Genomic DNA, 25,059 nt, shown 5'->3' with positions numbered 1-25,059 from the left:
GTTCCCCTCAGCAACCATTGTGCCAGCTTCATGTTTTTAAAAGGGAGTGCTAAAAGAAGCCCGTGTGATTTCTCACTGGGGGGCCAGTTCATTCCCGGGACTTCAATCTCACTAATGATATGGAAATTGGTGCGGCTTGGGATTAATGATATGCTCACCATATTTGGGCGTGATCTGGAATGCGACATGGGGAACGGGCCGGTTTTGATATCATTGAAAAATTCAGCTATTGCTCTCCCTATGTGCACATTCAAATTATTTATGCACTGTGGTGAGATAACCACTGTAGTTATGTGTACTGCAGTAGGGGGATGTATGCCTGTACCTGTAATACAGGTTCCTCCGGTCAGCCCCTGCCGGCTAGCTCCGCCCACAGGGAGCTTGTGTATAAATATGTATGAGAGCTGCTCAGACCCTCAGTCTACAGTTGCGGATGGAGGGACAACATCGTACAGCAATAAAGCCTCTATTGTACTAGTCTCTCGGCTTTGAGTATAATTGTTAGCGCCACATGCACATCTGAAAATAATAGACATTTCCTTAAAGTCCTTTAGCTGCGTTTTGACAATATGGGCAATATCGATTTATGCCTTATTCCCTCCAACCAACCTTCAGCCCTCCCTGCCCATGATACCACTTTACATTTATTACCATACCTTCATCTTTTCCAAGTCTGTAAGCACATTTTGAAAATTCAAATGTACCATATCCATCTTTGTCGATACAATCAACAATTACCTTCAAGAATTCAATTAAATAAGTCAAATGTGACCTGTCCTTTGCAATGCACATTGAGTGTTTCTGATTAGCCTATATTGGTTTAAAAGTTCATTAGTGCTATTCCTTATTGTAGTCTCTAATAGCTTTCCTGTTATTGCTGTAGGGTTAACTACATAGAATTTGCAGCACTGAAATAGGCTACACAGTACAACTAGTCTGTCCTGGTGTTTATTCGTTGCACAGCTTTGCTCCCATTGCATCTGGCTCACCTCAGATTTTCAGTGCATTTTTCTATTCCCTTTTCTCTCACATACAGGATTAGTTCCCTTTTGAAAGCATCTAATGGATTTCTCTCAGCCGCTTCATTTGGCCGCGAGTTTCATATTCCACACATTCTCTGAGTAAAGAAGTTTTGTCGTATTTCTCCGCTGGATTTATTTACAACTATCTTGTACTTTTGGGTTGTCCCATCGTTGAAGTATTCTCTTCACATCTACCCTATCCTAACCATTCAGAATCTTAAAAGCCCTCTCAGGTCATCTCTAAGTCTTCCCACCATCCACAAATTGTCCTTTACTTCTATTCACACATGTCAGTTCTAACACGCAACAAAATCTTGGTTTCCTTCTCGTTGCAGGAGAAGGGAGCAAAACCTTGTAGAGAGTCAGAGACTTGTGATAGCCCTCCAGAGAGAGGGCTCCAGACAGTTGCTGAATCGGTCCAGGTTCGGCGCCAGTTTTGTTGTTCTGAAAGTCTACGAATCCTGCCCTTAGGGCGCGATTCTCCGCAACCATGATGGGTGGGAGAATAGCAGGAGGTCCGCTCCCGCACCTCCTGCTATTCTGCTACACCCCCCAAAATGACGTGTCCGGTTTTGCGACACGCCGCTCGGAGAAACCCGGACCACCGTTTTTCATGGCGGCCCGCGATTCTCCGGCCCGGATGGGCCGAGCGGCCTGCCATTCCTGACCTGTTCACGATGGCGGCAACCACACCTGGTCGGCTCGTATTGGACGGCTCCAACCTGCGCATGCACGGATGACGTCATCACGCATATGCGTCAAACCCGCGCATGCGCGGGCCGTCATGCCCCTCAGCCGCCCCGCGGACTGATCCTGCGGGGCGGAGGAGGAACAAAGAGTGCGCGGGTATCGGACCCGCTGCCCGTGATCGGTGGGCACCGATCGCGGGCCCATGCCAATCGGTGCCATGGTTGTCCGGAACGGCACTTTGCGGCCGTTTTCACGAACGGTGAGAGCAGGTGTGTTTGCGTTCGTGAAAACGGCCGTAAAGGCCTGGGAACTCGGCCCATCGGCCAGGGGAGAATCGCTGTTCGCCGTAAAAAACGGCGAGCAGCGATTCGTGTCGTGGGGCGGCCGGGGGTGGGGGGGGGGGGTGGGGGGGGGGGGGAGAATAGCGGGAGGTCAGGAATAATGTCAGGAAGGCCCTCCCGCTATTCTCCGACCCGTCGTGGGCAGTGGAGAATCGCGCCCAGAGAATCCAGTCCCAGATGTTGATGGTAGATCAATTGTAAATTTTAGCTTTTGTAATCTAAGGGTAGAGGCATGGGACAAAAGTGCACATGAAGTTAGGTCATAGATTAGCAATGATCTTGTTGAATGGCAGAGGGGTTAAATGGCCTACTTGTGTTCCTGTGCTTTCCATAGTGCTGCAACTATAAACATCAAAATATTACATGAAAATAAAGTCTAGATGTCAAAACAGGGATATAATTATGCCCTAAATTACATTCCAGTTCCAGCTATCCCCACCCTTTAACTTTTTTTGAAAACAGAAAAAGTGCTCAGGATTTCAATGACATAAGGAGATCTACTGATAGCCGATAAAAGCTATCCCTGCTCAAGCACACTAATAATTGATAAATATTGTGACAGTAACCAGACATGTTTCTTTGTTCTGTGCATCTAATTTTTCAATCCGTTCATATGCACTGTTGGAATAACTTGGCTATTCTTCATAATTCTATGTGCAGAAATGATAGACTTTGAAGTGACTCTTTCATACAGGCTGCTGGCACATTCTAGCTTCTATGAGACACGTTTTCACACCATGAATCTACTCTTTTGTGCAGACTCTGGGACACATAAATGGGCATCCAAATGTTTTCATTCCTTCACCCAATTCTGGTTATGGACTGAAGTTGATAAAAGCTGTGAATTTAGAAGCTCAAGCATCAACGAGAAGCTCTGCCCAATTGCGTAGGTTTGTACAATGCACGCATTGTTGCAGTGTTAAAATTCTAAAGAGACCGCTTCTGTGCAAGAGCGATTGCCTCACAAACATCATGGAACACCTGCTGATAATATACTCCGATAAAATAATGTCAAGAGTCGTTGTATCTTTGGTGCTGTTGGTTGCCAATGCTACTGTGCTCGTGAACCCCACTGGTATCTCTATTTCCCACTAAAAGCAGTTTTGTGTGCATCTCTGACTCATCAAAAGCAATGTCTTGTTTTATTCCATGCAGTGTATCCAGAAACATTAAATAGGCATTTTGAATGGTGTCCCCTTCAGTTGAAATTGCCACATATTCCATTCATCGAATGTGTACACAATTTATTCTGAATTTAGCAATTTTGAACAGTGCCAGCACATGTATGTGTCCCAGAATGACCCACATTAATTCCGGAATATCTCTCGCATGTTGCTTTTGTAAGTAATATTTGACTTTCCCCACTTCAGAGAACACCGCGTCCCCTAGTATGCATAAAGCATCATGTTCCATAAGTATTTTATCAGATCAGTGCATGCATAACCCAATAATTTCTAAGCCCATTCTCAGCCAAAACTTCTTCAAAAATTCTTTTTGAAGAAAGTAAATCCAATCAACAAGCTGTTTTGCTGAAAGTATGCTCCACATATGATTTTTATTTTATGCAGGTGAAAAAAATCTCTTCTTACTTCTAATCTTACTTTAACCTTCTTCATTTAAAGTCATCTGTCTCTCCTTCCACATTCACAATCAAATATCTATACCATTTATGCCTGTCAGTACTTTAAAGACTTGGATCCTTAATCATGCTGTACATGATAGAGCTCTAATACAAACGCAGCATTGCAGAACTCATAAGAATGGATTTAGAAACAAATTTAAATGCCACACTGGCAAAGAAGGGTGATCTTCCCTTTGTGAACAAGAAGCACTTGATAGTAATGTGTATAAAAATAATAACACATTCTCTGCCCAGAAACACCTATGATTATTCAAAAGTGGATACATGTTTAAATGGTAATAATTTGGTCTTTTCTGAGATATAATGGAGTGATGTGCTACCTTTCACTTCAACAATTCCAATGTTCCCCAGGCTGACCTCTCATCCGCCATAAACTTGAGCTCATTTAGATCTCTGCTACCTGCATCCTAACTCGTACCGAGTCTCGTTCAGCCACCACAACTGTTCTTACATAAGAATGAGGAGCAGGATTAGGCAATTCAGTCCTTGAGCCTCCTCGGCCATTCAATACGATCATCACCTGATCTCACCTCGGCCTCAACTCCACTTTCCTGCCGGTTCTCCACAACCCTTCAACCTATTACGAATTTAAAAATCTGTCAATCTCTTCCTTAAATTTACTCAATGTCTCAGCGTCCACCATACTCTGGGGTAATGAATTCCACAGATTCACGATTCTTTGAGAGAAATTATTTCTCCTCATCTTTGTTTGAAATCTGCTACCCCTTATCCTAAAACTATGGGGCAAGATTCTCCAACAATGGGGCTATGTCCCCACGCCCGCGAGAAATTGGGCGCAAATCACCCCAGAAGTTTTTCTGCAAAGTCCAGAGTGATTCACCATTTTTAAGGGGGCTAGCAAAGTCCCGGAGTAGTCCACACAGCTCCAGCTGCCGATACGGTGCCCTGCACTTCCGGCCGGCGGCCCCGCGTGACATGACAGACCCACACAGCAGTCTGGCACCGAAGAAGTAGGCCTCCCCACCCCCCAGATTGCATGTGCCCGCCGATCGGTGGCCCCCGATCGTGGGCCTGCGCGCGCCCGCCGATCGGTGGCCCCCGATCATGGGCCTGGCCGTCGTGGAAGACCCCACTGGTGACTGATTCCCCCCCCCCCCCCCCCGCCCCCCAACAGGACGGCCATCGCAGCCGCGACTCCGCGCTCTGCCGGTTGGAACCATACGTGAACCACGCCAGTGGGAACTCGGCCGGTTGTCCGCAGAGAATCACCGTGGGGGGCCTCATTCAACGGCCCACGACTGGCGCCGCGTTGACCGCGCACGCGCGACTGCTGGCGATTCTCCGATCGCCGGAGAGAATCGCAGGAAGGCGTCGGACCCCCCCATTCTCCGCCCCCGCGTCAAGAGCTATTGCGCCGCGGAGGCTCGGAGAATCCCGGCCATGATCTCTCGATCTAGATTTCCTCACAAGAGGAAGCAGCAAGGCTATATTTACTTTATCAATACCTTTTATTATCTTGTAAACCTTAAGTAGATCTCCTCTCATTCTACTAAACTTGAGGGAGTATGAGCGAAACTGCTTAATCTTGCTTCATTAGACAAATCCCTCATTTTTGGAATCAACTTCCTGAACCTCCTCTGAACTTCAGGTGAATTAGCCATTCTGAATTCTCCTGGGCTGGTTTAGTACAGTGGGCTAAACAGCTGGCTTGTAATACAGAACAGGGCCAGCAGCGCGGATTCAATTCCCGTACCGGCCTCCCTGAACAGGCGCTGGAACGTGGCCACTAGGAACTTTTCACAGTAAGTTCATTGAAGCCTACTTGTGACAATAAGCAATTATTATTATGATCAAATTTCCCTACTCTTGTCTGATTCCTTGATCAAATTTCTCTCCTCTTGTTGGATTCCTTGGCTTACACTGTATTCCAAGCGGCACGGTGGCACAGTGGTTAGCACTGCTGCATCACAGCTCCAGGGTCCTGGGTTCAATTCCGGCCTTGGGTGACTGTCTATGTGGAGTTTGTATTTCTTACCCGTGTCTGTTGGGGTTTTCTCCGGGTGCTCTGGTTTCCTCCCACAGTCCAAAGATGTGCTAAATTGCCCTTCGTGTTCAAAAAGTTGGTTGGGGATACTGGGTGGAGATGTGGGCCTAAGTAAAGTGCTCTTTTCAAGGGCTGGTGCAGACTCAATGGGCCGAATGGCCTCCTTCTGCACTATAATTTCTATGAAATCTGTGAAATCTATGAGCAAATCTCGGTTTTAAAGCCTTCGGGCTTATTTTTACATTCCTCTATCATTCCACATTTTCCAATCTCTGCAGCCACTCCAGCCTTAATAGTATTTGACACTTCTGCACTATTCTTTGTCTCTTGAGCATCTCTGATTTTCATCCTTTTGCCATTTGTTACCATGTCTTCAACTGCTTGGGCCCTAATCTAAATCTAACAGGAATAAAATTGGATGGACCATCGGCATTGACCGAGACACCGGAACAGACAATGGGTAGGGTTTTCTGGCCCACCTTGCCCAGCATCAGAAATTCTCACTGCACTGTCAATGGAACTTTGGATTGTCAGTCATATTTACCATCCTGACCACAGCGATTCCCATGGCGGACAGGACCAGATGGTTTAGGCAAAGGGCAAACTCAGTCCACAAAGCCCTTCAAAATTACATCAGGGTGCATGTGCCAAAATTGGCAGAGCTGTATCACAGAATAGTCAAGCAACAACCTGACACTGTCAGACTCACAGAATCATAACTTACAGGCAATGTCACCTCCCCATCCTGGGGTATGTCCATGACAGTATTCATAAGAGAAACCATTAAACAGTCCTCTAGGAGAAGAAGTCCCGTCTTCATATTGAGAATACCTTGCATACTCTTGTGTGGTACGACCACCATGCTGAATGGGACAGACAACTTAAGATTGGGCAACCAGGAGGCTCTGTGGGCCATCAGCAGCAGCAGAATTGTATTCTGTTACATCTGTGGGTTATAGTAGTTGTGTCCAATGTCTGTTTAAGATCCATGTCACGTGACATGCGCAACGTCATCAGCTACTTCATCGGCTTTTGGGATGTCTAATGCCATACCTTGTACAGTGAAGACCTATTCAATAAACTTCTGTTAATCGTGCCTCAACCCTACATGCTTCTGTAATCCTATTTCTTTTGTACAGTTAGAATAAAGGCACAACAGTTTACAAAAAGAAAAGTAGTGATGAGGGTGGGATCAGACGAAAGAACAAAATTTTATTTTTCAAATTTCATTGTTGTTGGCTTGGGTATAATAATGGAAACTCTCAATCTGGTTTCTAGAGCGGAGCAGAGAACAAAAGATTATCATAATATGGATGATAAGGGAATAGTGTAGATGGCCTTTAGAGGTCGGCGCAACATCGAGGGACGAAGGGCCTGTATTGCGCTGTAATGTTCTATGTCCTATGTTCTGTAATTGGATGAAAGTTGAAGCTGTTACAAGTTAAAGCTGATGAAAGTTAAGGCCGTTACAAATTGGTAATTCATCTTGAATGAACTAGATCATTGAATTAGGCAATGAATAAGAGCATTCCGACACCATGGAAATAGTAGGCAATTTTGGCATGATGGACTCTTTTCATGACTACTCCGACACTAGAAGCCAGATTGAGAGTTTCCATTATTATACCCAAGCCAACAAAATATTGGAAGAGATTAAAGTATTCTTAAGTACAATCAGAAGCAGATCTTTAAATTTGCGAAGATAGTTAAGTGTCCAGAGATAAGGGCCGGGATTCTCCAAAATTGCGGAAAAGTGTTGACACCGGCGTAAACATCGGAGTATTTCACGCCGCCGTTAACGGGCCTCTTGGCCCAGCGATTCTGCAACCCACAGGGGGCCAGCATGGTGCTGGAGTGCTTCACTCAGCTCCGGCTGCTGATACAGGCCCCAGCATTTTCGGCCGGCACCACGCAACATGGCGGAGCCCTACAGTGTTCCGTCATGGAAGAAGATAGCCCCCCCCCCCCCCCCCGCCCCCCGGAATGCACGTGCCCGTCGATTGGTTGCCCTGATCGCGAGCTTGCCCATCGTGGAGGTCCCCCCCCGGGAGTCTGATCCTCCCCCGCCTCCCGGAACCATGCCGGCGGGACTCAGCAGAACTCGGTGGGAATTCGGCCGGTCAACTGCGGAGAATCGCTGCGCGGGTCTCTGTCAATGGCCCCCGACCGGTGGCGGCCCGACCATATGCGCGCGACTGGCACCACTCTCCGGTCGCCAGAGAATCGCGTCTCGCGTCGGACCTGATCGTGGGCATTCTCCGCCCCCGCACCGATCCCGATTTTGGCACGGAGCTCGGAGAATCCCGCCAAGGTGTATCAAAAACTGGCAAAAATATTAGATGATCATTATTTACCAAAGCCCTTGGTTATTGCAATGAGGTTTCCTTCTAATCATCGGAATCTGTAGGAGGTGAAAATGTTGTGCAGTTGGTTGGAATCAACCCTCAAGTGACTTGCAGACCTTTGTGAATCTTACAATTCATTAGATGACACAGTTAGAGATCGTTTAGTGTGTAATTTGAAAAATGAGGCCTTGCACAGGGGGTTATAAACGCAACGTAATCGAAATCTGAAGTGTGCATTGGATGTTGCTGTTTCAATGGAACTCACAGCTCAGAGGCTTCACAGCTCAAAGCAAGCACGGGAATCCATATACTGCCTGCTGGTCGGAAGAAATCTATCCAGCAATAGGCATGTCATCGCTGTGCAAAAACAAGCCATTCACAGGCTGATTGCTGGAGCAAGGACAGCAAATGTAAAAATAGTGGCACAACTGGCCACACAGCAAGAGCTTAGTGAGTAAAATATCTTCTCCAGAGTAGAATACTCAAAGGAAGAAACAGAACTCAGTCAAAGGACGAAATAAACTCAACTTAAATGTGGAAGCAAAGCATAACAATCACAATGAAACTAAAACAATTTATTCCAGTGAATAATCATAGTTGTACGTGCTATCAGTTTAGGGTTTTCGGGTAGTGTCAAAGTTACCTTAGAAATTATCTCATTTGTTCAGTTAAAATAATGAATACAGAAATGGTTGGGAATGATTTGGTCGAAGTGAGCAATTTCAAGGAGTAGAATTCAATTTCATCGCCAGGATTCTTTCCCAAACAGCAAAGCACAGTAAAATGCCAAAAATGGCAAAGATTGAAAAGAGAAAAGAGTTTCATATTTCTATTGGAATTTTAATCTGTCATGTATAAAGATAAGGGGCGGGATTCTTCAATAATGGGGCTATGTCCCCACGTCTGTGAAAAAGCGTGCACAAATCACTCTGGACTTAGCTGGAGAAAGTCCAGGGTGATTCTCCGACATGCAGGGGGCTAGCTTGGCCCTGGAGTAGTCCTTGCAGCTCCGGCTGCCGGGACGGGGCCCTGCACTTCCAATTGAGGGTCCGCGCAAGCGCACGGCGGCGGCCTGCGTCAGCCGCCCCATGTGACATGGCCAACCCACATCGCGCACTGGCACCAAAAACATAGGCTCCCCCAGATCGCGCGTGCCTATGGATAGGTGGCTCCCCGATCGGTAGCCTGGCCATCCAGGGGACACCCCTGTGAACGATCCCATCCCCCCATCAGGGCGGTCGCGAGCTGAGTCCGCAGCCGCCAAGCCGAGTTTCCGATGGGTAGAACCATGAGAGAACCACGCCATCGGGAACTCGGGAACTTTCTGGCTCTTCGATTCTCCAGGGAGCTCTGGCTGTGGTTCTTCTACCTTTCCCCCTTGTTAAAACGTATCTCAAATATGCCTGAACCATCTCCTCTTCAAAGAAAGTTAATTGTTCTGTTGCAGCTTTGCCTGGTAATCTTTGACCCCAATGTAACTTGGAAAAATCTGTTCTCATTCCAATGAAACGGACAGTCCTAAAATTAAGTATTTTTATTCCAGTTTACTCCTTGTCCTTTTTCATGATTCACCTTATGATACAATGATCATGGTTCCTGGAATGTTTCCCTATTGACACTTGATCCACTCATTCCTCAGAATCAGTAATGCATCCTTCCTTGGTGGGCTGGTGTCATATAAAGAATTTGTGTGTTCACAATGAATCTGGTTTGCAGGAAGCAATTTTAATAGTTTAAAAATAAAGAAGGTGATTTATTACCCCCTACAGGTTTAAAATGTGATGGCTCACTCATTCGACTCACACCATCACTCGCAAAGAGATTAGATACAGATGAAGAAATCAACAATATATTTAGAATGTATCATTTTCTCAGTTGGCAGGCCTGCAGTTTCTTCAAGAGTAGATGTTTTTAGTGAAGGGAAGGTCTTTTAAGCAGAGGTTTTCCAGAAAGCTGCGAGGCTTTCTGCTGTTGACATTCCAGGGGGTTGGTTCTCTGCGACCTGGGGCGAAATTCTCCGCGGACCGACGTGACGCCCATTTCCGGCGGGAAAAAGCGGTGCGGATGACTCCGGCGTCAGGGCCTTCTTTTAAGCCGGTAATCTCCGTTCCCGAAAGGGCCAGCAGCGGACTGACGCGATACGCGTCAGTTTCACCCGCTGCGGAAGTGGCGAGTCCCGGCGTTTGTGTGGTGGGGAGAGAGAGTCCCGGCGTTTGGGGGGGGGGGAGAGAAGAGAGAGACCCGGCGTTTGGGGGGGGAGAAGAGAGAGACCCGGCGTTTGGGGGGGGGGGGAGAAGAGAGAGACCCGGCGTTTGGGGGGGGGGAAGAGAGAGACTCGGCGTTTGGGGGGGGGGGGGGAGGAGAAGAGAGAGACCCGGCGTTTGGGGGGGGAGAAGAGAGAGACTCGGTGTTGGGGGGGGGGAGGAGAAGGGAGAGACCCGACGTTTGGGGGGGGGAGGAGAAGGGAGCCCCCCCAAACGCCGCACCCCCCAAACGATGCACCCACCCCTCCCCCCCAAACGCCGCACCCTCCCACTAACGCCGCCCCCCACTAACACCGCACCCCCCCCACGAACACCGCACCCCCCCCCACTAACGCCGCACCCCCCCACTAACGCCGCACCCCCCCACTAACGCCGCACCCCCCCACTAACGCCGCACCCCCCCCACTAACGCCGCACCCCCCCCACTAACGCCGCACCCCCCCACTAACGCATCACCCCCCGACTAACGCCGCACCCCCCCCACTAACGCCGCACCCCCCCCACTAACGCCGCCGCACCCCCCCACTAACGCCGCACCCCCCCCACTAACGCCGCACCCCCCCGCCCCCACTAACGCCACACCCCCCCCCCGCCCCGCCCTAGGTCACTGAACGGCGTCAACCATCATCAATGGTTGACGCCGTTTTAAAGCTACTCTGTTTTTCGCCGACGTGACCCGTGGCCACGTCGGCGGGACTTCGGCCCATCGGGGCCGGAGATTTGTTGAAAGTAAAAAATCAATGACATCCCGCTGGCGCCAGCTGTTTTCAGAGGCTGCCGGCGGGATTTGCACAACGCCGGTTTTTAGGCCGCTCGGAGAATAAAAAACCCGGCGGGAGCGGGATTAACGCCGCAGCTGGCCGATTCTCCGACCCTGCGTTGGGCCGGAGAATTTCGCCCCAGGTTGGGGAGAGTCCTTCTTCCACATTTAGGGTGTTGCTGTTCATTACCTTAGCTGTGTTGTTGACCTGCAGCTGGCTCAATGACTTCCACTTTTATGGAACTCTGCAAGCAGCTTTTGTTATTCTAAAAGCAGACATTATGTGACGTCTACAAATTCAAAATCCTTTGTCCATAGCAAGGTAGTCTGTTGATGTTATATCCTGTATTGTTATTTGACTGAAATTTATCCTGTCTAGTTTGGATTAGAAACAATCATAATATCATGTTGGATCGATGGGATCCCTTTCACATTTGTCCAACACACATTGACTTTCAATATTTTGTTTGTCCATGGTGAAACAGAAAGATGAGTCAGCTCGAATTCTACAGTTTAATTGTTGATGATCCATCCTTTAATAAAGTGATGTGACAATTGCTTGGCCGGCTGTGAATGTCCATAGTCAAATTAGTTATCATCTTGAGGCTCTGAATACCTGCCTGGCTTAGATTTCCAGATGTGGAGATGCCGGCGTTGGACTGGGGTGAGCACAGTAAGAAGTCTTACAACACCAGGTTAAAGTCCAACAGGTTTGTTTCAAACACGAGCTTTCGGAGCACGGCTCCTTCTTCAGGTCACCTGAAGAAGGAGCCGTGCTCCGAAAGCTCGTGTTTGAAACAAACCTGTTGGACTTTAACCTGGTGTTGTAAGACTTCTTACTAGATTTCCAGAGGCTACGCAATTTGCAGTACCAATTTTAACAGACTGTTTGTTGCCAATCCATAATTGCCCTTGAATGTCATGTCTAACTAGGTCATTTTGAAGAGCAATTAAGATTCAACGGCTGCTGTTCATCTGGAGTAACATGTAGGTCATACCAGGTAAGTGTATCAGGTTTCCTTCCGTAAAGTACATTCGTGAAAAGACTGGGGGCGCGATTCTCTGCAAATGCGGAGAATCGTAAAGGCTGCCGTGGGACAGGCCGTGACCCATGGCAGCCTTCACGGCCTCTACCAGGGCCGATTCTCCCCCCGGGCGGGGCTAGGAGTGCGGCCCCGTGTGTCACGGCGGCGCGGCCTTGACGACGGCCGTCAAGGCCGCACGTCAAGTATTACGGCGGCTGACGCGGCCGATAACATCAGCCGCGTATGCGCTGGTTGGACAACGCCAACCCGCGCATGCCCAGTTGGCGTCTTTCTCCTCAGCCGCCCGGCAAGACGTGGCGGCTTGATCTTGCCAGGCGGCGGAGGGGAAAGAGTGCGTCTGTTTTGGACACTGGCCCGGCGATCGGTGGGCACCGATCGCGGGCCTGTCCCCTCCTGAACACAGTCATGGTTCTCCCGTGCCAATCGGGCCTCTAGATCTCCCAAACGGGCATCTGGCGCCCGTTTCACGATGGAGGCGAGCAGGTGTGTTTGCTGCCGTGGTGAAACGGGCGTGAAGGGCCGCCACTCGGCCCATCGGCCTCAGAGAATCGCCGCTCGCCGTAAAAAACGGTGAGCGCCGATTCGTGCCGTGGGTCGGGCGTGGGGTGAATAGCGGGAGGGCGTGAAAAATGTCGGGATGCCCTCCCGCAATTCTCCCACCCGGCATGGGGGGCGGAGAATCGCGCCCTGGGATTTTAAAACAATCAATGATAGCTTCAGGGCACTATTACTGAGACTAGATTTTCAATACCAAATTTAATTAATTAAACTTAAACTCTATCAGCTGTCATGTTGGGATTCAAACCCCCCTCCCTCAGAGCATTAACCGGTGTCTCTGGATTTCTAGTCAAATTACAATTCCAGTACACCGCCACCTCGCCAACATTGTCACCCCGCCTCCTTTCCTTCCTTTCCCATCTTTCCTGAACACCTTGTACCCAGGAATATTTTGTTCCCAGTCCCACACATTAAGAGCCAGATCTCTGTTATCACCACACCATCTTCAGATGGGGTTACTGGATCACGGGGATAGCATAGAGCTGTGGGCTTGAGTAGGGTGCTCTTTCAAGAGCCGGTGCAGATTTGATGGGCCGAATGGCCTCCTACTGCACTGTAAATTCTATGATTCTATGTTTTACTTCTGTGTATTTGTACCTTCAGCTCACCAACTTTATTTTCTTGAACCCTCAATAGCACAGCAAAAAAATGGAAAATTGTCAAAGAAAAAATGGCGGATCATCACTCCATTTCCACTTATCAATAACTACGTGTTTCAAAGTAGTAGCACCCAGTGTTGCTGTAACATGAATAAATCTGAGTGAGGGTGGTGGGGATTGCTGTATAAAGTTGACTACGTGATAATGTTGAGACTGAAACTATTTATTTAAACTATAATTAAATCAAAGACAGCATCACCTTAATTAATTTTCTTCATTTTCAATTATGACCAATTACACTGTAAAGATACCCTTAATTGGACTGAACATGCCAGTTAATCATTTTCTCTTGTGCACTGATCCCATGTATCACATTGCAAAAGGTACAATTACATTAACTTACCTGTCGTAGTCACCATTGCAGAGGGCACGCACTGGAATACAGAACTGCAGCCACACAGGATTCAAGGTATTTTTCACCACCTCTGTTTTATGGCAAATTGTGAAGCTGAAAATAGAAATACATAATAAAATGTATATATAATACATGTTATTTTTTTGGTGATATATTATTTTTCAGGATACTAAAGAGCAACAGCAGCAATTATGCTGATTCCTTGTGGAGAGTTTTGCAAGGTTGCCAAAATTGCAGTTAGTTTTCTTATTCCTGTTAAAGGAGCACGGATATAATTTAGATATAAAGAATATTGTCCGAGCTTCTAAGATCTCGTTCAAATGTATTTTGAATACATTTGGATTGTATTCAAATCAAATTTTGATGCTGATGAAAGATGTGGCCTCAGCATTAACGTTGCACCAGAATTACATAAGTTTGACTCCTGGTGCCATCCTAGATCAATAACGTAGACTTATTCATGAGACAGTGGTTTGAAATGGCCACGGTTCTGATTTAGCAACAATTGAGGATGAAAACGTTTGTCTCTTTTGGATGTTATCTTCCGATGACAGATATAAACGTTTCCCAGCTCGGGCAGCTTGGGGAGTCGTGGGGTGCGTGGAAATGAATGATTAGTTTCTTTAAATTGAACAGTTTGAAGAAATACTTTTGACAGAATATATTTTCCTTAAACTCTCTTGCTCTGCTATTGAGAGAAAAAAAATCACATAATGGTTCAAAAGGAAGTTCATTTCAAGAATTCTAGTTCACTACTTGATTAATGGCATTGCTATATTTCAATATATATGTTTTAATTAACAGAAGACCCCACTTAACTTGGGTATTCGAACAATTAATGGCTTCAGAATTTAGTGGCAATTTGTCTCCAGTGCAGTGCCAAGGGGTAGCCATATGTTAAAGGTAGAGTTTACATTTGCCAATTTTCATGGTTCAGGTGGGCACTAAATTACTCTCAGGATTCATCAAAATAGAGAGTTATTTCAGAGTTTTTCCCTACAGTCTAAGTCTAGATTAATTTTTATCTGAAAGGAAGATGGGCCAATTAACGTGCACACAGTTCAATACTGGAGAAAAGCAAATTACTGCGGATGCTGGAATCTGAAACAAAAGGGAAAATGCTGGAAAATCTCAGATGCTGCATCTGTAGGGAGAGAAAAGAGCTAACGTTTCGAGTCCGATGACTCCTTGTCAAAGCCAACAGGCAGAGAAAGTGGGAAATATTTATACTGTGGAGTGAGAATGAAAGATGAGTCATGGCCACAGAACACAGTTCAATGGTTATTATACATTCCAGGCTATATTGTTCTCTTTTTTGAGTACTGCAACTTTGAGAAACAATTTCTGAACATATGCCAGATGGTTTTTCAAAGATAATCTATTTTCACATTGATGTACCGATAGTACTTTCTAATAGTTTGATAATCTCATACTAACTTTAAAATAATGTAAATGTCCTTCCTGTTTATTTTGTTTGTTCCCATTTCTTTTGTTTCATTATTTTTGGTCCATGGACCAATAATTGGGATGTGCCTTTAAGCAGAAGACTCAGTTGAAACAGCACGTTTTGCTTTTGGAGAAAAGAGGCCAGATTCCTCGGCATTGGGTGAATCTTAAGGAACCAGTTTTGGAGGAAGGTAGATCAATTGGTTAACTAGCAATAAATAGGTTGGCCAGGCACAGTGTTGTGCCTGACAATGATCAGTGATTGGTTTCTGCGTGATGTTTTCTGAGAGAACTTGGCAGAAGTGCTTAGACCTTGGAAGTGAAAGGAAAGATATCTTTCTCTCTCTTGCCTACTGAAGTGAAAGAACTCCTTTATTGTTCTGACAGCAGAGAGTGTCTGGCACATCCTTTGCTATGAACTTGGAATGATGTGGAGTCTGCAGAGAAGATAGACAATCTTGCCAGAGAAAACCATCAAGTCCAGAAGGAAGAAATATCAAAACGAAAGCTGAAGTTTTGAGAGACACTAACCGGAAATCATCCTAGTGTATCAAATATCTTTATCCTTTTATTTTAATAATATTTTCTTTACCTTTTCACTCTGGGTTGTTTAGAACCATATAATTACTACAGTGTAGAAGGAGGCCATTCGGCCCATCGAGTCTGCATCAATCCTCTGAAAGAGCACCCCATCTAAGCTTACTCCCCCACCTGACCTGCACATCCCTCGACACTAAGCGCCAACTTAGCATGGCTAATCCACCTAAACTGCACACCTTTGGACTGTGGGAAGAAACCGGAGCACCCAGAGGAAACCCACACAGACATGGGGAGAACCTTCAAACTCCACACAGATATGACCCAAGGCCGGAATGTCCCTGGTGCTGTGAGGCAGGGGTGCTAACCACTTTGCCATTGTGTGTGTATGTATGTATGTATGTATGTATGTATGTATGTATGTATGTATGTGTGTGTGTGTGTGTGTGTGTATGTATATATATATACATATACATGGACAGATATAGATAGATATAGAGTAATTAGGAAGGGTGATTTGGGAAAGAGGTATTAGATGGTCAGTTACATTTTATGTCTATTTAATTATAATACTGTAGATAATAAAAGGTTATTTGTGTTAAAGTTACAAACCCGGTGACTGCAGTTTATTGGACTTAGCCATGGACCTTGGGTATTTTAAATCAAATCTAATTTTACCTGTGTTGCGACTCCGGGTCAGTGAGGCTGGAATTGACTGCACACTTGCCAGGGTGACATGACAATGCAGTGAGTTGTTGTAATCTGGAGTGCATTGCCTAAAAGGGTAGTGGAAATGGATTCAATGGCAACTGATAAAGGGAGTTGAGTAAATGCTTAAACATTAAATATTTTCAGGGCTACAGGGAAACAACAGGTGAGTGGTGCTAATTGAATAACTCTATTATAGGGAAGAATTACCACCTTCTGTATTATATGACTCTGAACTTCACTGTCTGGAAGACATGTTACTAGAGACTATAAACATAGGGAAAAATCTGTGTAATTGTACCAAAATAAACACACTGCATGTGAGTTACACATGGTTCCAGGAAACCACAAGTATTTGGACAATAGAAGACATCTGTGTCTTATGCTCCAACTGGGGGTTTCCTATTCTGTTCTACCGTTTGCCTCATGGCATTTCCAATCACTCTGATCTGACACTAATGGTTATTTTGGTAGATATTGGTCCAGACTTTTGCCCCTGAATCGAAATCACACAGTCGGGTAATTTCACGGCTCAGCAAAACCAATCTTTACAAATGGCCCCATGCAGCTGAGATTCTCCGTTAGAGGAGATTTGGATAACCCCAGAACAAATTCCCAGGCTGTAAGGCACGGAAGCAGGCTGGACGCGAGGCCGACCACCGTGACTTGGCACTGTGTTTAGTAGTAAACAACGATACAACACAAAGCATCCCTCCACCCCTTACACTCCCTATGCCCAATCAATGAAAATCTCTATTACGTCATGCCTCCCAACCACCTTCTATGGCCTCTCATACTTTGTTGTCAACTTAATGCCCCTCTACTCACCTCCAATGCCCTGATACCACAAATGCCAATTTTGCCAACTCATACCAATCCATGCCAGCAACCACATGTTTCCCTTACCCCCTCCATGCCAATTCACCGAGTATCCTTGGTCAGTTCCTTGAAAGCTTTAATACTTCCTTGGTAGCTTTGACAAATTTTCGAGGTGGGACAGCACCTGGTCAGTGGGTGGTTGCCTAGTAAACAGGACACCTGCTGGACAGATGGACATCTCCTGGACAGCTGGACACCTCTTTTACAACTTGACAGTTCAAAAGAGTTTGTGTGTAAAAAAGTGTATTATCAAATTCACTTTTCATAATCCCAAAGAGTACCATTATTCTCCAAAAGGGTGCCTTAGCTCTCCCAAAGCTATCCCAGAGCCTTATCCAAAGGGGTACCTTTTGTCTCCAAAGGTGCACCCTGGATATCCAAAGTAATCCACCAAGTTTAGACCTCCTCTTACCTGTTAAAATTGGCATACTCCAAATTCCACACTCCTGTTCTTCCAAAGTCCCACCTTAATGGAGGCAGCTGGTGATTTAAATGATCAGCTGTCTCCACGACTCATGCCCACCCCTGCAAAGATGGATAATGCCGTGTGCAGGGGCAGGATTTCAACATTTATGGGATCTTCACCATGACACCTCCCCGTGATGGTGAAAATCCAGGCAGATTAATCCTGAGGAAATGCTTCCTTTGGCGGACTAGCAGCCAAATAATTGTTTTCAATATCACACACAAGTCAACTTGAGTAAAGTCTTTCCAAGAGTAGAGGAGAATAGGAAGGCTCAGAGGGAATTGTGGTAGCCTTGGAATAGAGTTCTGTCTTCGTCACTCAGTCCATTCCACAATTAAAGAACATAATCGAGATGGACCATTCCGAGCAATCCTCAGGGGAGTACTGCACCGTGGTTGGGGATGTCAGACGAGATGGCCTGTCTTCATTTCAACTGGTGATAAAGGACCCCACGGCATTATTTGAAGAGCAGAAGATGAGTTCTCCCAATACCCTGGCCAATATTAGACCCTCAGCTAACATTATCTGATCAGATAAATAATCAGATTATCATGATTATTTACCTTATTGCTGCTGGTGGCTGGCACATTTACCAATACTATCACTGCATGTGATGCACGTTTTAAAAATGTATTTGTGTATGGGATGTGGATGCCGCTGGCTAGGCCAGCTTTTATTGCCCATTACTTGTCCAGTGACAATAATGCTATGCTTCCACTTCCACGTCGAGACAATCTGAGATTATGAAAGATATTTATTTATTTCCTTGTTTATACAATGGTGCCTAAAATGGAGAATTCATCCCACATGATTGTCATAGAATTTACAGTGCCGAAGGAGGCCATTTGGCCCATTGAGTCTGCACCGGCTCTTGGAAAGAGCCCCCTACCCAATCCCACATCCCCACCCTATCCCCATAACTCAGCAACCCCACCCATCACTAAGGGTAATTTTGGACACTAAGGGCAATTTAGCATGGCGAATCCACCTAACCTGCTCATCTTTGGACTGTGGGAGGAAACCAGACCACCCGGAGGAAACCCATGCACACACGGGGAGAACATGCAGACTCCACACAGACGGTGACACAAGCCGGAATCGAACCTGGGACTCTGGAGCTGTGAATCAACTGTGCTAACCACTATGCCACTGTGCTGAAGGTGAGCAAATAAGATAACACAAAAGTTAGCCCCCTTGCTAAGTCACTGTTTTCTTAAGAATTGATTTCTAAACTTCTCAATCATTTATTTCAAGATGAATGAGGACAGTTGCTCGAGTCGAATTCGTATCAGCAAACTTAGCGGTTAAGAAATTGAACCCAATATCTTCACCTGCAATGCTCTATCATTTTACCTTTCTGCCTCCCCTTGATATGTTCCATGTCCTATTTCTAGATTCTTCCCCAGTGGTTGCAGTAAGTGAAATAAGTGGAATCTTCTCGGTATCGAAATGATCTTCTGCCTGCTTGTGCTTGTTTATGAGATGATGTGACAATTAAATTCATCACTTCACTGCTCTGCCGCATGTGTGGTCCTGCTTGCTTTCTGCCCATCTGGTGGAGTGCTGGAGGATCCACATGTGGAGTCCGAGTCACTGAGAGAGGCAGCAGTTTTTACCTGCATCAACGCCAGACATGCCCATGCTGGAGTTCACTTAGCATGCTACTATTGTGAGTGGGAACAGACCGCTGACAGAACGGAGGGCGCTGAGGCCATGTTTATTGGCTCTCTCTATCCTCACCCAGCATGTTGAAACTAAGCGAGAGAGACTGCTGAAGATTGCAATACGAATCTTCGAAGCAGCACTCTGATCTTTGAGATGCTCCAACTGGGTTAAAATGTCTGGCATTAACACGACTGCAGAATGCCATGGTGTTGTCATTCATTTCACAGCCATGCAGAGAAACTTTCTGCACAAGTTCACACATACGGCGATGAACGCCCCCATAGCTGCCATGAAACCTTTGTGTATTCACAATTACTCCATAAAACATTGATGAATTCAGATATGATGCTTCTTTGAAACTACAAGGGTACTGTAGCTGGGAAATGTTGAATCCCCTGTCAACAGGTTTCTGCTACTCATCGGTCACTGTCACCTGTTGCTGCTTACTTGTGCTCTGTGCCACACAGTACACCCACCTGAAACCGGAGCACATATGGCATCCTGAATGTATTGGTGCTTGTACAGATAAAAGCAGCATGATAGCACCGTGGTTAGCACAGTTGCTTTACAGCTCCAGGGTCACAGGTTCGATTCCTGGTTTGAGTCACTGTCTGTGCGGAGTCTGCACGTTCTCCCCATGTCTGCGTGGGTTTCCTCTGGGTGCTCGGGTTTCCTCCCACAGTCGAAAGATGTGCAAATTAGATGGATTGGCCATGATAAATGACCCTTCGTGTCCAAAAAGGTTGGGTCGGGTTGCTGGGTTACGGGGATAGGTTGGAGGTGTGGACTTGGGTGGGGTGCTTTTTCCAAGGGCCGGTGCAGACTCGATGGGCTGAATGGCCTCCTTCTGCTCTGTAAATTCTATGATACATGAAAAGACTGATCCAAAAGGTGAGATTGCAGGGGATTGGGGCAGAGTACTAGATTGGATTAAGGATTGCCTGACCAGAGGAAACAGAGGGTTGGGATAAATGGGTCTTTCTCTGGCTAGCGAACTATAACTAGCGGGGTGCCGCAGGGGTCAGTCCTTGGACCTCAACTGTTTATAATCTACATAAATGATCCGCAAGAAGTGACAAAGTGTAAGATAGCAAAATTTGAGGATAATACTAAAGTAGGTGGGAAAGCAGGCGGTGAAGAGCAGCTATAGAGTTTGCAGATGGATATAGATAGGCTATGGGAATGGGCCAAATATTTGGCAGATGGAATGTAATAAGTGTGGCAAATTATTATCTAAATGGAAAGCAGATTCAAAATGTATCTGGGCAGAGGGATCTGGGTGTCTTTGTTTATGAATCACAGAAAGCTGGTCTGCAGGAACAGCATGTAATAAAAAACACAAATGTAATTTTAGCTTCATTGCAAAAGGACTGGAGTATAAAAGTAGAGAAGTGTTGTTGCAATTGTATAGGGTGTTGGTGAGACCACATCTGGAGTATTGTGTCCCGCTTTGGTCTCCTTATTTGAGGAAGGATCTGGTGGCATTGGAGGCAGTTCAGAGGAGGCTCACCAGATTGATTCCAGGGGTGGAAAGATTGACGTTTGAGGAGAGATTGAACAATTTGGGTTTATACTCACTGGAGTTTAGAAGAACGAGAGGCGATCTGATCGAGGTATATAAAATACTAAGTGGGATTAATTAATTAGACGTAGATCAAATGTTCCCCCTGTGGGGAAATCTAGAATGAGAGGTCACAGATGTAGGTCGAGATGTGGTAGATTTAAAACGGAGATGAGGAGGAACTACTTCACGCAGAGGGTGGTGAATTTGTGGAATTCACTGCCTCATAGTGCATTGGAGTCGGGGGACGCGATTCTCCCAACGGGAGACTGAGTGCCGACGCCGGAGTGAAACCCAGAGTGTTTCACTCCGGCGTCGGAGGCCGCTCCTCGCACCCTATTCTCCCCCTTCTCTCTCCCCCCCCCCCCCCGCCCCAGGGGGCTAGGAGCGGCGGTTTGCGAATCCCGAACGCCCGGCCTTGACGCTTGCGTCAAAGCAGCATGCCGGGAATGACGTCAGCCACACATGCGCAGGTTGGCCGGCTCCAACCCGCGCATGCGCGGTTGCCGTCTTCCCCTCCGCTGCCCCTGCAAGACATGGCGGCTTGATCTTGCGGGGCGGCAGAGGGAAACAAGTGCATCTTTTAGAGTCGCCGGCCCGACGATCGGTGGGCACCGATTGCAGGCCAGTCACCTCCCGAGCACGCCCGTGGTGCTCGATCCTCCCTCCGCCCCCCACAGGCCCCACACTTACCTGTCACGCGCTGTTCACGACGGCAGTGACCAGGTGTGGTTGGCGCTGGCGTGAACCGGCCGGGTTCGTCAGGCAGCTCGGCCTATCCGGGCCGGAGAATTGCCGGTCGCCGTGAAAAACGGCGAGCGACGATTCTCTGAGCGGCCTGTCGAAAAACGCGACACGCCATTTTTGGGGGGGGTGGGAGAATCGTGGGGGGTGCCAGGGCGGCGTGTCGTGATTCGACGGCCCTCCCGCAATTCTCCCACCCAGCGTGGGGAGCGGAGAATCGTGCCCTGAATCACTAAATGGTGTCAAGAAGGAGAAAGATCTATTTCTGATTTTAAAAACGGATGAAAGGGATATGGGAACAGGCAGGGAGGTGAATTTGAGACCAAAAAGAGATCAGTCATGATCTGATTGAATGGCGGAGTGGGCTTGTACGTCTGAGTTGTCTACTCTGCTCCTACTTCCGATGTTCCTATGTTGTACTTATTACAGCACCTCCGACAGTGCAGCCCTCAGTACTGCACCCATCTGTCCACCTGTATTATGTCCTTTAATTGAGGCGTGGATCTCGGACCCACTTCCTTCTGACTCAGTCAGAATGCAAAGCCAATTCTAACACAATTTTCTCAGATCTTAGCATTCAAAAATACTGAAATCAATTGCCAGAAACAAGCAGAACAATAAAAGTTGTTCATTAATTTTAATATTCTAGTTTCTAAAAATAAATATTGATTTAAAAGATTGGTAAATTCTTCAACAATTCCAAAAGTATACTTACGTTCCATCTTCATTGCTTCTGTAGAAGACCATGAAAGGATCTGACTTCCCAAAGAAATCTTTCTTGTCAAGTTTATTGGCACAGAATTGCATTGTTGCAACATCCTGCAGTAGAAATAAATAATATTGGGCTTTAAAAGAGCAAAATGCTTTCGGCTATCATCACTGATTGCTTTATCTCTCCATTAGTTCCTCAAAGTTACAAATATAATGCCTCCTGGATAGCATTAGCCTACATTTCTGATTGGACCTCCATTACCTCATCCCTTGAGTAATCATGAACTTTCCAACCCAAAGTGCCATTTTGTGAGTGAGGTCCATGTCAGAAAATTGTAAAACATATGAACAAATTCTTGAGAAATAGGAGACAGTGACGCAATTGAATGCTTGCGTAGAACTAACCTGACCTCTGTTAAATAGTCAGTTCAAACAAGGTCATGTTTCAAAATCTGAGAAGCAATTTAAATCCATTAAAAATCAATGGTTGGACCAACAGACAGTTGACATGGCAGCTTGTGTTTGATTTGTTCAGATTCAAGTTCAGAACGCTAGGAAATAAACAAATTCCTCGACATTACATGACTAATTGTCCAAAAATAATAAAGTTCTATTTTTTTTCCAAGTTAATCAGATCGACACTCATTGACTGAAGCATCTGGTATAAAGCCAGCCTTATCGCAGGATCACCGAACTGCATAGCGCAGAAGGACATCATTCAGCCCAACGTGTTTGCACTGCCTCTCCACATGGGCCTTTCACTGAGTGCTATTCTGCCACCTTCTCCCCATAACCCTGCACACTGTTCCTTTTTAAACATCGAATGCCTTCACTGAACCAGCATCCAGTGCATTCTCTGATGCATTTCAGACGCTAACCACCCACAACACAAAAACATTCTCTCTTATATTGCTTCTGCCGATTTCTTTAAATCTGTGCCATCGTTCTCGATCCTGAAGTGAATGAGAACAATACTCGGTCCAGACCTCTCGTGATTTTGACCCACCAGCCAAATCTCCTCTCAGCTTTTCCTTCTCCAAGAAAAAGCGGTCCTAACTTCGCCATTTTCACAACCGATGTTCCTCATCCCTGGAACCATTCTCGTTAATTTTGTCTTCACTTTTGCAAACGTCTTTGCACCCTTCCTAAAGTTTGCCACAATACTCCAGCTGATGTTGAACTTGTGTATAATACAATTTGAAAATAACCTCTTTGCTCGTAAATTGCATTCTTCTGTCAATACCGCCAAAGGTGCTGTATGCTTTATGAACTGTACTCTCAACCTGTCCTGCCACCTTCAATATCTATGCACATAAACAACATGTCCTTATACTCCTGCACAATCTTTAGAATTATACCTTTTTATATTTTCTCTCCATGCTCTTCTCTGTGTTATCAACAAAATCACAATTAACATGCCCTTTACATTATAAGTTGCCAGTGCAAAGTAAGCTCTGCAACATTTGAAGTGGTTCATTCAATTTAAAAATATTCAGGATACAGGTACGGTTCCTTTACACACATTAATTGAAGCTATTCACACAGATATTCGAACATTCAGTTGGTATTCTCTTTAAGAGGTCCTTAAGTGCAAGAGTCTTTTTCTGAGGACACACACATGCTGCAGAAGTATCTGGTAATAAAATAATTGTGGCTCAGGGTACTTTGTAAACTATTCATACGAAGGCGAGTAATTTATCCAGGCAGTAGTAAATCATTGCATGCGATTAGAGAAAGGAACTTATTTTGTTGTCATGCCCAAAGGGTCAGAATGAACAAAATGGCACAAACAAGCTGCGAAGAATTTCAATGGAATTTGCTTTTCTTTTCCTCACTAGTTTTCCACCATTGATTTTCTTCAAGAACCTCCTTTCCTGATGACAATAGCCTACAGCTCTCTGGCTGTTGATCATTCGCTGATGGGGCGGCATGGTGGCACATGGTTAGCACTGCTGCTTCACAGCACCAGCGACCTGGGCTCAAATCTAGCCTTATGTTACTGTCGGTGTGCATTTTGCACTTTCTCACCGCGTCTGCATGCGATTCCTCCGGGTGCTCCCGTTTCCTCCCACAGTCCAAAGCTGTATCGGTTAGGTGGATTGTCCGTGGTAAAAAATTGCCCCTTAGCGTCCTGGGATGTGCAGGCTATGTGGGGTTATGAAGATGTGGTGGGGTCTGGGCCTAGATGGAGTGCTCTTTCAGAGGGTCGGTGCAGACTCAATGGGCCGAATGGCCACCTTCTGCACTGTAAGGATTCCATGGATCTGGAGAGCATGCTTCCTCAAGAGAGAATCTAGAACTAAGAGTCACTGTTTAAAAATAAGCAGTCATAAGACCATAAGACATAGGAGCAGAATTAAGTCATTCAGTCCATCAAGTCTGCTCCGCCATTCAATCAGGGCTGATATGGTTTGCATCCCCATTCTCTTGCCTTCTCTCCATAACCCCTGATCCCCTTATTAATCAAGAACCTATCTATATCTTTCGTAAAGACACTCAGTGATTTGGCCTCCAAAGCCTTCTGCGGCAAAGAGTTCCACAGATTCATCACCCTCTGGCTGAAGAAATTCCTCCTCATCTCTGTTTTGAAGGATCGTTCCTTCAGTCTGAGGCTGTGCCCTTGGGTTCTAGATTTTCCTGCTAATGGGAATATTC

General features: G+C 46.1%; 1 protein-coding gene across 2 annotated transcripts in view; it reads right to left on the bottom strand.

Annotated features, from left to right (window-relative positions):
* The window catches only part of LOC119978716 (copine-8-like), a 789,805-nt gene that overhangs the window by 319,452 nt on the left and 445,294 nt on the right, over positions 1-25,059 (bottom strand). For both annotated transcript variants that reach the window (XM_038820547.1, XM_038820548.1), the window contains exons 8-9: positions 22,409-22,512; positions 13,676-13,780 (exon numbers count right to left, since the gene is read on the bottom strand). In XM_038820547.1, the coding sequence (XP_038676475.1) occupies positions 13,676-13,780; positions 22,409-22,512 (209 nt within the window). The remainder of the gene's footprint in view (positions 1-13,675; positions 13,781-22,408; positions 22,513-25,059) is intronic.

Source organism: Scyliorhinus canicula, chromosome 15, assembly GCF_902713615.1.
Source record: "Scyliorhinus canicula chromosome 15, sScyCan1.1, whole genome shotgun sequence".
In the NCBI taxonomy this organism is placed as follows: Eukaryota; Metazoa; Chordata; class Chondrichthyes; order Carcharhiniformes; family Scyliorhinidae; genus Scyliorhinus; species Scyliorhinus canicula.
The sequence above is the reverse complement of the archived record's forward strand: the minus strand, read 5'-3'. Positions and strand labels throughout refer to the sequence as shown.